This window comes from Arachis stenosperma, chromosome 2 (assembly GCF_014773155.1).
Source record: "Arachis stenosperma cultivar V10309 chromosome 2, arast.V10309.gnm1.PFL2, whole genome shotgun sequence".
Taxonomy (NCBI): Eukaryota; Viridiplantae; Streptophyta; class Magnoliopsida; order Fabales; family Fabaceae; genus Arachis; species Arachis stenosperma.
In genome coordinates, this window is record NC_080378.1 from 44,107,297 (window position 1) to 44,119,404 (window position 12,108).

At 34.4% G+C, this 12,108-nt stretch overlaps 1 protein-coding gene across 11 annotated transcripts; it reads right to left on the minus strand.

Annotated features, from left to right (window-relative positions):
• Nucleotides 1-317: 317 nt before the first annotated feature.
• Nucleotides 318-10,938, minus strand: LOC130961253 (urease accessory protein D). 11 transcript variants are annotated; one of them, XR_009079449.1, is made up of 11 exons: nucleotides 10,683-10,932; nucleotides 10,114-10,249; nucleotides 9,606-9,671; nucleotides 9,423-9,497; nucleotides 9,203-9,247; nucleotides 8,696-8,929; nucleotides 7,144-7,226; nucleotides 6,858-7,023; nucleotides 6,372-6,492; nucleotides 2,360-3,717; nucleotides 1,846-1,941 (listed from the first exon to the last, which is right to left on the minus strand). XR_009079449.1 is itself a non-coding variant. In XM_057887021.1 (10 exons), the coding sequence occupies exons 2-9, from the start codon at nucleotides 10,237-10,239 to the stop codon at nucleotides 3,604-3,606; spliced, it is 909 nt and encodes a 302-aa protein (XP_057743004.1). In that variant the 5' UTR covers nucleotides 10,240-10,249; nucleotides 10,683-10,932; the 3' UTR covers nucleotides 318-503; nucleotide 3,603. The 11 variants fall into 11 exon arrangements, 6 of the variants coding, with proteins under 6 accessions (XP_057743004.1, XP_057743005.1, XP_057743002.1 ...); XM_057887021.1 differs by lacking the exons at nucleotides 1,846-1,941; nucleotides 6,372-6,492 and adding an exon at nucleotides 318-503 and having other exon boundaries at nucleotides 3,603-3,717; XR_009079452.1 differs by lacking the exons at nucleotides 1,846-1,941; nucleotides 2,360-3,717 and adding an exon at nucleotides 757-921.
• Between the last annotated feature and the right edge of the window lie 1,170 nt (nucleotides 10,939-12,108).

Here is a 12,108-nt window from a genome sequence, read left to right on the forward strand (position 1 = left end):
AAAAATTGAAAGTACCAAAAGTGTTCATAAAACTAAAAGTGACGTAAAAGAGAAATTAACAAGTAAAACTAAGAATTAAAGTACTAGAACAAGGAAAACTAAAAGAAACTATATTAAAACAAGAATCAAAACCTAAATCTAAGAGGAAAATCAACCTAAAACCCTAATTCTAGAGAAAAGAGAAAATTTTTCTCTAGAAAACTCACCTAAAACATGGTCCTAAGCTACCCTAATTGCTTCCCCCCCCCTGGTCCATTCTTGATTTTTTCCTCAAATACTTCAGAATTGAGTTAGATTTGGGCCTTAGCAAGCTCAAAAATCACCTCCAGCGTGTCGCCTTTAATGATGTCACGTGCCGCTTGTCACGCGTACGCGTCGTCTTGACGAGTTTCTTCTTCACACGTACGCGTCGCCTTAAATCTTCCAAATCCTTATTTTCCATGAATTCTCCATCTTGCATGCTTTTCTCTCTACTCCTTTGATCCATTCCTTTTCTCTTAACCCTGAAATCACTAACTTATCAAGGCATCGAGTAGAATCAAAGGAAACTAAATTTATTAATTTTAAAGCCTAAAAAAATATGTTTTAAACCATTAAGCAAAGTTTAAGGAGAATTATAAGACCGTGCTATTTTGGTGAATAAATGTGAGAAAAGTTGATAAAATCCTCTAAATTTAACACAAGATAAACCCTAAAAATGGAATTTTTCATTAAGCCGTGGGCTTTATATGTGAATAATTGTGTGGGAACGCTCGTGTATATAGAATGGCTTCTAGGAGAAAGGGACACATGCTTCAGTTGGAGAATCAGCGCCTGCAAGAGTTCGGAACCTTACAAAGGTTATGCCGCTGGAAAGCCTTATCTGACTTGCGAGTTGAATTGCATCGGGTGCGAGTCGAAACCGATAAATGAGGTTATTACCTGCGTTAAGGATAGACATCCATCATGTTTTTTGTACATTCGCATTTGGTTGTGTTTGTTTATATTACTTCTCTGTGATTGTGCTGTTTGAGTCGTTTGTGTGTTGGTTTGAATCTCTTACATGTGCTATTAGTTCATGTATGGAGGTGAAATGTTGTGGTTGAGAAATGATTGTGGCTGGAAGATGGTTAATATGACTAATTTTGTAATTAAAATCTGTTGAGCTTAGAAATTTAAAAAAATAGTAATTAATTATTTAAAATAAAACTAAAAGTATTTTCACGGGTTTAATAAAAATAGTTTTATTGAGTAAAATTAGCTATTTGTAGTTTATATTCACTACTTTTACGGCATTCATATTCCCTACTAAGAACGTGTGGTTTGTTCTCACAAAGGTTGCGAGAACCGGACCAGTCAATGAACCGGTAAGGTAACTGGTTCACTGGTTTAATGGTCCGACCGAGGTTCAACCGGGGTTCAATTAAATAAAATTATTAAAAATTAATATATGTAATGCTTGATCACTATTTAGTTGTTCTATCTTCAAAAATAAAAAATTTCTAATTAGTAACAACTACAATTTACAAACACAAATTTACACAAATTAAATATTGATTGAACAGATTTACAGAATTTCTAATCACATCAAGAAGCAAAGAATACATGTAGCACCAAAAGTTCAAAACAGAAAATTATCAATTACATTCAGCATCAAAAGTTCAAAAAACAAATTCAGAAGTTAGAATCCAAACAATTAGACAATTAAATCAACAATTAACAAGCAACAAAATTAATAAGTACCACAAAAAATTAACAAAATTATTTTAAAAGAATTAATTCAAATTGAAAAGAAAAGTGAACCTGAACAAAGTCACTAAATGAAGTCAATCAAAATACAATGGTTCTCAACAAGCAACTAGAGAGGGCTAATTCTATAATTTCTACCCTTGAAGATGCCCACAGAATTATGTTGTAGTTGCTGATCATAGCTGTTCCATCTAAATTCAAAATGACAGCAATCTAGAATCCAGAAAAATATATCAATCCATATAACTCATACGACATTCATTCAACATAATTAACAGAGCAGAATTGAATTTAAATTTTAAACCCCAAAATTCAACAGAGCAGTATTCAACAGAACAGAAATTAACAAAACTCAATATAGCCAAATCCAACATAGTAGAATTGAATTTATATACCGAAATTCAAAATAAACAAAATTGAAAAACAAAACAAGAATAATTAACAAAATAAAAAAATTAATTGAAAAATAGAACAAAAACCCATGAACAAGAACTCAGAAGATGGAAAAGATTTGAAAAACAGAACAAGAACCATGAACTCAAATCTGTCCAATTCATACAGTTTTATCACCAAATAAACGAAATTAATTGAAAGAAGGAAAATATTGAAGTACTAACTACTGAGTACTCACCGCGGGACGGCGACCTTCGACCCGGATGCCACGGTGACCTTCGACCCGCGACGGTGATGCTTTGCTCCAGCGTTTGTTGGAGGTGACGGTGGTGTTTGTACTTTGGAGGAAGAAGGTTGAAGAGAGACTAAGAAAGTTAGGGTTGGAAGGCAGAGTATTACCGGCGGCGAGTAAGGGCGACGATGGAGGAGGCGAGCTCGGCGACGACGATGGAGGAGAGGAGTTCGACGACGACGAAAAGGGGCTGCTCCATCGTGGGTGGCTATGTGACGGTGGGTCAGCCCGTGGTGACTATGGTGTCTCTTGTGAGAGTGTGAGAGTTGAGAGTTGAGAGTTGAGACTGAGATTAGGATTAGGGTTGTGCGTTTAGCACTTTAGCTTCTCTCTCTCTTTTTTTTAACCTTCAAAACGACGCCGTTTTAAAGTTTATCCAAACTAAAAACCGCTAAAAAACCAAATAGTTCTCCCGGTTAACCGCCGATTCGACCGTTTTTTACCGGTTTTTTGTCAAGCGATTTCTGACCTTACCCGGATCGACTAGGTAACCGGTTCCCAATTTTTCCGGTTGAACCGGCCGATCCGGTTCGATTTTCAGAACCATGGTTCTCACCCAAAAATTTTCCACCCTTTCAGTGACACAAGTTCAAAGACTCAATACGAAACTATTGGCGATCAGTTTAGATTTTATTTTGATTTCTTGTGTATAACATCTATTATTATTAATATTTGTGATTATTATTATTTAGAGATATTTGATATGTGATTTTAATTAATAAAAACAATTTTTAGTTACTTTCTTTAAAGTTGAAATACAACATCGAACTAAAGGCTCAATATTAAATATTAAATAAGAAAGATATGTTAGTAACGCCTTACTGTTAGTACGAGGAAAAGTTGGGTCATTACATCCTCAACAAGTGTTCTTTTTTCTTTATTTTTGTTTTAAAATATTGTCTATTTCCAAAATAAAACTAAGGGTAAAATTGTCAATTTAAATTGTGTATTTGACATGTTCTACATAACCAAACACAAATTTACACACCACAGTAATGTTATGTCATTGTCCACTATTTCCAAACACCATACACAAGCACATGCATGTTATGTCTTGTCTAATATCTATGTCTTAATGCCCGTTTTAATAGATGCACAAACAATACGAAGCCTAAAGGAAAATTCATAACAAGATATAACTCACGTTTAGTTTGGAAATTGAAACCGTTAACTTCAGAAAACAAATCACCTTAGTGGTAAGGTGGCACCCCAAGCAATGACTCCAAGGGAGCTAACTCCTCTTGGAGAAACTTATAAACCGATTCAGTTGTCATTGCAGCAACTCGAACAACAAGACTAGTTTTCTGCGCAAAAAATGAGGTTGAAAATGAAAAAAATTATATAACCTAATTTATATAAATTATAACACAAAAAACCTAATTATTCTAAATCCTAAAACAAATTAAATGGTCAAACTTCATGTGTGTGGTCACAATATGCAATATTACTATTACCAAGTCGGCTCACAAGTCACTGAGTCAAAAGATAATAAAGCTCAAGCTCAGTTTTCTTAAAAACAACAAGCTGAGATGTTCAGCTAATGCTTAGCTCATAAGCCCATGAACTCAGCTTATTGAACTGTTTATGACTTGAAAGGGAATTAGTTTCCTTCTCCAATAATAATGGGAGGAATACCCTTTAGAGGGAAAAAAATAACAAAACAAATAACAAAAATTACACAATTGTAAATTGTAATATATAGTGTGCCAGAAATCAAGGACGGTAACGTATCAACTTGTGTAGCCAAAAATACACTTGCAGCTACCAAAAATATAGTCAAACTGACTAGTGTTTCAGAAGAAACTTTTGTTGGTTACTGAACGCTGAAGTGAGTAATACACAATAATACGCTGTAAATCCTTGAAAAAATAACCATCCAAGAGGGAAAGGAAATATAAGAGAGTGTAAATGAAAACTTCTGCATTAATAGGTAACATATTAAATACACAAAGATGTTAACTAGTGGAGGATTGAGACTGGTGCACAGTTACAGAAGAGAAGCTCTTTGGAAAAGCAAGGCCAAGGACCTGATGGTTCGACACCTAGACATTTTCAGGGTTATTAATAGATATCATCTATTACCCTCCAAACAAACTATCAGAATTGGCTGAACCTAACTTATCCCAAAAGCTAGCTTAAGAGGTGACAGATGCTCCATCTTTAAAAATTCTCTAAAGATCATATCATTAACTGATGTGGAACTTGTAATACAAACATACCCCAAGTAGTAACCTGTCAGCCATGTTGCTAGTCTTCAAAAATAAAATAAAATAAATCACAAGACATGTCGTTTGTTTGGCCTGAATTAGATAATAGAGAAAATTTAATTCATAACACTGAAATCCGCAGTACTCTAATTATAGCCAAACAAATTTTGGATGCACTTAAAAACAGGCTAATCTACTTATTTAAATATATATAAAAATACATATAAAGCACTTTGAGAACGCTTACGAAGTATAAGTTGGGGATTTTATGATAAGGGTTTTCGAGGGGGGAAAAGACCTGAATCTAAGTGAAGAAGCTGCACGGCAAGAACTGTGATTATTAATGATGAGAAAAGAGCATAGTTTTGTGGGGAAAAAGGCAGTAAGAAATCTCCATTTTCGTTTACTTTTGTTGTTAAAGTCCTAAAGTGGCCTTCTAGGCACTAAGACTACAATCTATCTTTTGTAATTTGTGGATGACAAAATTTTCTTAGAAAATGTTGTGGAAAACTTCACCATCCTCTCTTGGGCTCAAGCTTTTGGGCAAGACATCAACGTCTGAAAGTGATAAAGCTTTTGTCATTTTGTACCACATGATCTACCAATAATATGATTTAGTAACTAATCTACCAAAAATATCCACAGAAGATAAAAATAATCACAAAAGGTAGAAACCAAAACTACATAACAATGTAGGCAATTTTATGACTTAATTATCATTTCCAATTTTGTAATATCTGAGGGCTAATTCTAACCATGAAAGATGTAAACAACTGATGCCCATAAAAAATTGGATTATTTTGACAAAACTATCCAAAAAACTACCTACTATGGTTAGTTTTGTCAAACTATCTCAATCTTTTATAGGTACAAACAACAACAACAACAACAAAAACAAAGCCTTGTCCCACTAGGTCAAATCGGCTACATAAATCAAACGACGTCATTGAGCTCTATCATTTATCGTGTCAATAGAAAGACTGTTTACATGTGGATCTCGTTTGACCACCTCATGGATAGTCTTCTTAGGTCTTCCTCTACCTTTCACCCCTTGTCCGTCTTCCATCTCATCCACCTTCCGGACTGGATGTTCTGTCGGTCTTCTTCTCACATGTCCGAACCACCTGAGACGCGATTCTACTATCTTTTCCAAAATAGATGCTACTCCAACTCTCTCTCTTATATCGTCATTTCTTATTCTATCCAATCGCATATGACCACTCATCCATCTCAATATCTTTATCTCTGTCACACTTAGCTTATGTTTGTGCTCTCCTTTGGCCGCCCAACACTCTGTACCATAAAGCATAGCCGGTCTGATAGCAGTGCGATAGAATTTACCTTTAAGTTTTAAAGACACTTTTTTGTCATATATAAAACCAGACGCACTCCGCTATTTTGACCAAGGATCCTATGATAAGTTAAGATCTTTTATAGGTAAGTTGAGATAATTTGATAAAACTACCCAATAAATTACCCATTTTCGGGCTATTTTGGGTAGTTTGTTGAACTAGCCCAATCTTTGATGGGTAGCAAGTTAGTTTACACCTTTGATGGTTAAAATTGTTCGCAATCAAATATTTCATGCTTAGAAATGGTAGTTTACTGGATTTTATATTTTGTGGATATTTTTAGTTGTTTGTAACGATTCAGCAGTATAGTTGTTACTCTATTTACTTTCTGGGTTCTAATGCTAAATCCATAATTAATGATGGGAAACACAATTATAATAGAGAAAGAATGATTATTACTTGTAAAGATTGGAATGGGCCGAGATCATGAAGTTAGCATTTCTTGTTTTTCTTCCCCTAGTTTCTATCGATTTGTAAAAGCTTTCAAGCCAAATATGCCCAAATTGGTTCTACACATACCCTACGCCAAAACAAATGTTAAATTAGATGCTATATACCCTAACATGACATTCTATTTATACCATATCATCAAGCATCATATCAAATACCAGTGCCACTAATACAAGCCAACGTACCCTAAGAACAACAAAACTGACATTCTATAATTTTAAGCAGTTAAAAACACAGAACGCATCTCTTTTAAATTCATTTTCTAACATTTTTTATCTTCAACCCTATAGAACTTCCTTTGAATTGACTACAAACTGAGAGCATGATCATAGTTAGATATCAGATTTAAACAAACTCATGTCAAAGTACACTTAAAACATTGAATCATATTTGTGTATTACAAGCATTATATTCATTAAATAATTCATAATTTACCTTAGTCCCAAAGACACTGCAAGAAGCCATCAAGCTTGGCTTGGAAATGAAATAACCAGCCTCATTTCTTTTGTGACTCAAGGCACCTGAAGGATGCTGCAATTGCTCAGACATAATTCCTTTTACCTTATCTTGCACCAGATTCTGCACAAACTGCAACTTTGGCCTGATAAACACATGCATGTAGTACACAAATTCGTAATTTTGTTTTTCTTTTATTTTGAAAAAAAAATGAAAGAAGGAGCGGATAAGCATGTCCATCAATAAGTCAAGAAAATTCATTCACCCCAGTAGTAGAATCATTGCAATCACTTGGTAGTCCTGCACAAGTTCATGTATGCAGCCAATTTTTTCTTTCTCTAATGACATCTGTATATCAAACAAACCATTTTAGTAGTGGGATGTAAGTATAGAAGTCACAAAACTGGAAGATGACACAATTTTTTCCCAAATATCTCAAAACTATATCTAAATAGCATAGAAAGAATTTGTCATGTCCCAGGTTCCTCTGCATCCGCACTGCCAACCCAAATTGACGAATTCTTTCTGGTAACTCACCACAGTATCCATCTGTTTCCCATTAAATGCTCTTTTCCTCTGCTGATACTCCCTTGTATAGTCTTTGAACAAATTGCAAACAATTGCAGTTGATTTTGGATCTAGTTAGTGGCAATATTTCCACCATGGGTGTGCCCTATTGTTCGACACTGAAGGTTGAGTTTGTGGCACTTGGTTTGATATTGAAGTAGTAACGGGACTACTGGACTAGAGCATAAGCAAGAGAGAAGGAAATAAAAAATGAAGTGAAAGGAGAAGGGAAGCAAGAGATGGAAGTAGACAGGCAAAGGAGCCAAGAGAAGGAAGGAAAAAAATTAAGAGAACAGGCGAAAGATCTTTGGTACAGAACAGAGTGTGTTTCTTGTGTGTTGTTTTTAGTTTTTTTGGTGCTGTGAAGTATCTGAAGAATGAAAGATTATCTTAAACTTTATATAGGGTCGTCCTAGAATCCCAAAATGACAAAAAAAACCCAAAAAAGGCATGCACATAACACTTGCAGCACAATTCTTCATTTTTCTCACAACTGAGGTTCCGCGATTTCTGCGACAGAACGCGCCGCCGGGATCCGTCGTGGAACTCCTTGGACGCGAGCAAAAACCGTGACGTTACGCCTTCCCTAATGCCAAAATTGAAAAATCCGCTATGATATTGCGTTATAGCGCCACAAGTCCACCATTTGACAAACATTGCTTCGAATACCAACTTCCAAAACTTAGTAAGTTTTAAACAGGACCTTTTTCCCATTAAGAGGGAGGTACTAAAATCATTAAACTATGCATAAAAAATGATTGTATACCAGACGTGTTTAACAGTCAGGATAAATTATTTCCCTGTATTTTATGAACATAAAACAAAATAAATTATTGCCATCAGATAATTATGTTTCATTCAAATAGTTTAAGTGCTTGCATCAGAAGAAATTATTGCCATCAGAATTCGTTTATTAACAGGTACTGGGTTTAGCCCCCATCAAACCCGACAACAACGGTAGGGAAATGGGGCAAGGGGAAGATGTGATGCATGCAGTGCAACAAGTTAGACTTGCATAAGATTAGAAAAGCTATTTAAGTTGCATTATTATTATTGGGAATACCAACGAAATTTCCATAAGCCATACTCGGATAAAAGATAAAGTTTGCTACAGAGAGATCCCGTCGAAATATTGAAAGCTAAGATTTAAAAATAATGTTAACAGATTATACACCTAACAAAATCAAGCGATCAAGAAACACAATTTGTATTTGTAATAACCTTATCAAGGACAAGAAAATGTATGTTACCGTATCGAGAAACAATGGTTCACCATCCTCCAAGAATATATTATTGATGCTTCTATAAAGATCAAAATCCCATTTTTCTCCACTTTCATGTCGCCCACTGGTTATCCAATCAACAATGACCAGATTTGAGTTTGAAGACACATTAAATACTTGCTTCTGGTAGTATCTTGCAGTGGAGAAACATGTTACAGGATCTGGAATGATGGCTAAAAGTGCATTGCTTCCAACCCTTGCCTACTATGTTGAACAAAATCTTAGAAGTGTGTTTCACAATAACATAAAAAGTAATAGTAGTAAAAATATGCTAAAACAAATTAAAAATGTAATCCATTACATCAGACCAAACCTCTGTATCAATAACATGACCATAAATATTGATCGACATCAAATATTGTAAAGTGAAACGCAATCATTATTAATCATTTCTTCTATTTCTATCTTATAAAATGACAACTCCCTAATAAATGCCAAGGATAGCTGCTAAACAGAAACATGCAATGCTGCTACCTCCAATAGTTGTTTAGAGCACTTAGATCCCACTGATTTGTAGACCTAAACAAAGACAAAATATCTTTAGTTCTTAGCACTTAGGATAAACCAAGTTAAAGAACAGTCAATCACTCCTACTAATCAAAGAGATAAACGGTCCAACTCATGAACATCTGAAAGAGAAGCTACAATTAGCCAAAATAATGAAAATAGCCAACAATGTAAAAAATGAGATCACCTTAGTGGAACCTTGGGTGGTTAACACCATTGTACAACAATCTCCCACTGAAAATTTGCATAAAATTTGATCACCCTACACCACAAAACCAAACTCCAAATTTGTTGCAAAAGAAACAAGCATCTAACCAAAGTAGTTAAGAAATAGTACAACATGCGACCAAACAAAATGGAAGGATCTTACCGATACAATTCCACCTCCATAATTGAGGGCATAAACCCATACAGCATCAGTTCTGGAAGAACCCACCTAGGCAAACCATGAAAAAATATTTTTGACAAATTAAGATTTTTGTCATGGTAACAATCACTACATAAAAGTCGGATTTAGAGAGGGAAAAAAATAATAATAAAAGATTCCAGTATGTTTTTAGTTCTTCCAGAACTTTTGCTTTGATTTTAATCTATCTTTTCTCTTTTCCTATAACTAGGGATTTAGTCCCCATCACTTGTATTCGGAGTCAACTAATAATACAAATTTCAAATATTTCTATTGTTTATCTGCATGCTCTGAAGTAATTACAAGAATCAAACTCAAATTAATGAAGAGAAGAGAATAGAAGGACCAAAATCATAGCAAAAGATTGAAACAGACTAGGGTCAAACTGACCTATATTTATATGGATTAAAAACATAAGAAAGAAAAAAAAATTAAAATCAACTTTAAAAGAAGATTAAAGAATTGTCAAAACCTTTTTGGGTATAATGAACTTGACGGGATATCTTGAGAAGCAGTGTACCACTGATGATCTGCCGCCGACCTTTTCAACTACAATTGAACCCATTTCCATTTCTTTGTCCTCCTGTTCGTTTCCCATTCTTCCTCTACTGTAATGTTAAGTATGAGTAATTAGACAATAAAAATGGGAGAAAAATGCCCTGCATTCGAAGTTCAAAGAATAGAAACCCAAAGATCAAAACCGATTGAAACCCTTAAAAGTACACAGAGGAAACACCCAAAGCATAAATGTTTGCTACAATGTAGTGCATGAACGAAAAACGTACTGCATTGTTCTTTCACTTTTTCTATGTATTTAGTTTATGCAGCAAATTATAGAAGATATTAATCTCTTCTTTTCTTCCTTAAAGCTGTGTTTTTCAGTTAATCCATTTCAGAGGCCATTGACTAGGTTTGAGTCACCGAAACTGAGTTAGGGTCATAAAATTAACTCAGATTATCAACAATCAACAACAATCACAAAATTAACTCGTAAACATTATCTGAGATAATCAACAATCAACAACATTCATAAAAATTAACTCTGAAAAAAATACTGAAGAAGCACTGGAGCAGCAAGCAGTGAGCGAGGAGCCGAGGAGTGCTTGCTGGAGAGATGGCGAGGGAGGAAGGTGAGGGACGGCGAGGTGAGCAGAGACCAGAGACCGGAGAGCAGCAAGCAATGAGGAGACCCGCGACGTGAGTGACGTGAGCGACGGCCAGGTGAGAAATGGGAGCCACGCGAGCTTGGTGTACCAGGAAATCGATCAGTCAATTAATTTTGTTCTAGAATTCTGTATTTAAATCCTATAACTATTGATCCGTACCTTAGTAGCGTTTGTTTGCGAGTCACTCTGAGAGATAAAAATTTAAACAAATTTTAGTATTATGTTTGACATAGTAGTATACAAGACTGAATTTTGTCTCATTATCCTCTTTAGTTTGAATTAAAATTAAATATTAAAATTGTTAAATTTATAATTATACCCTTAAATTTTATATAAAACTCTAATCCCAAATCCAGATTTCATTTCTTCCTGAATCCATTCTAGACTTCTTCTTGTCTCCTTTCCCCAAATTTTTTGGTCTTTCCAATCACTAGCAGAAATCTGGTAAATTCTGTTGTTGCCGTTAGCAGGCTTGGGATTCCCAAGTATGAATGGTAGTCTGAGGCTTTTCATGGCCTCTCCGACATCGGCCTCGGCACACACTTTTTCACTCTTGTTCCGGCAACCACCAGTTTTTCCATACCTATTCTTACAGCAGCTTCTTTCAACACTTCACTTTTTCAAGCCATTGGAAAAGTTAGTCGCTTTTCTCTTTTCTTCTTCTTCTCCTTTTTCTTCTCTTTTTTCAGTTTTTGGATAATGTTTGACTATACAAAAAATTATTCAAGTTTTCAATAAATCTAATGCATTTAATAATTTGAAATTTTACCAGTAACGAATTTTATTTATGTAATTTTTTTTTCTGACAAAGACTTAAAATATAGTAAGTTTTTGTCAATGAAGTTGGTAGAGGTAGTTCTATTCTGAGAAATTTATTATATATTTATGTTACAGTCATAATCATAATGCAGTCCATTACTTGATTCAATGGTTTAGATAAACACCGAAAAAAGAAAAGAGAGTTCTTATTAAATTAGTGTTGTAAGTATGAAGATTTTGAAAAGTTGGGGGAAAGGGATTGACTTTAGAGATTTATTTTTGTTTTTAATTTTTTTAACATAAAAGTAAAAATGTCTGATTAATCAGTACAATAATTACATGAAACAAAATTTTAGGTGAGTTGCGTGCCACAATTTTAAAGTAGACTTCAGAGGCTTTCCAACTTGCAAATTGAAGTCAGAGTGAATAATATAGTAGTTGTTGTTGACTTGTTGATGTTGAATGATTACCAATTACATAATATAAGAATTGACCACTAATTCAATTCTATTTTTCTTATAATAGATTTATGAAGGAAAACA

Excerpts from the sequence above, each read along its gene's own strand:
- LOC130961253 (XM_057887019.1), bottom strand. The coding sequence starts at position 10,239 with ATGGGAAACGAACAGGAGGACAAAGAAATGGAAATGGGTTCAATTGTA. Across the intron at positions 9,498-9,605 it reads ATGGAGGTGGAATTGTATCG|GGTGATCAAATTTTATGCAA; the intron begins GTAAGATCCTTC and ends TTTGTGGTGTAG. Across the intron at positions 7,227-8,695 it reads AACCATTGTTTCTCGATACG|ATGTCATTAGAGAAAGAAAA; the intron begins GTAACATACATT and ends TTTGATATACAG.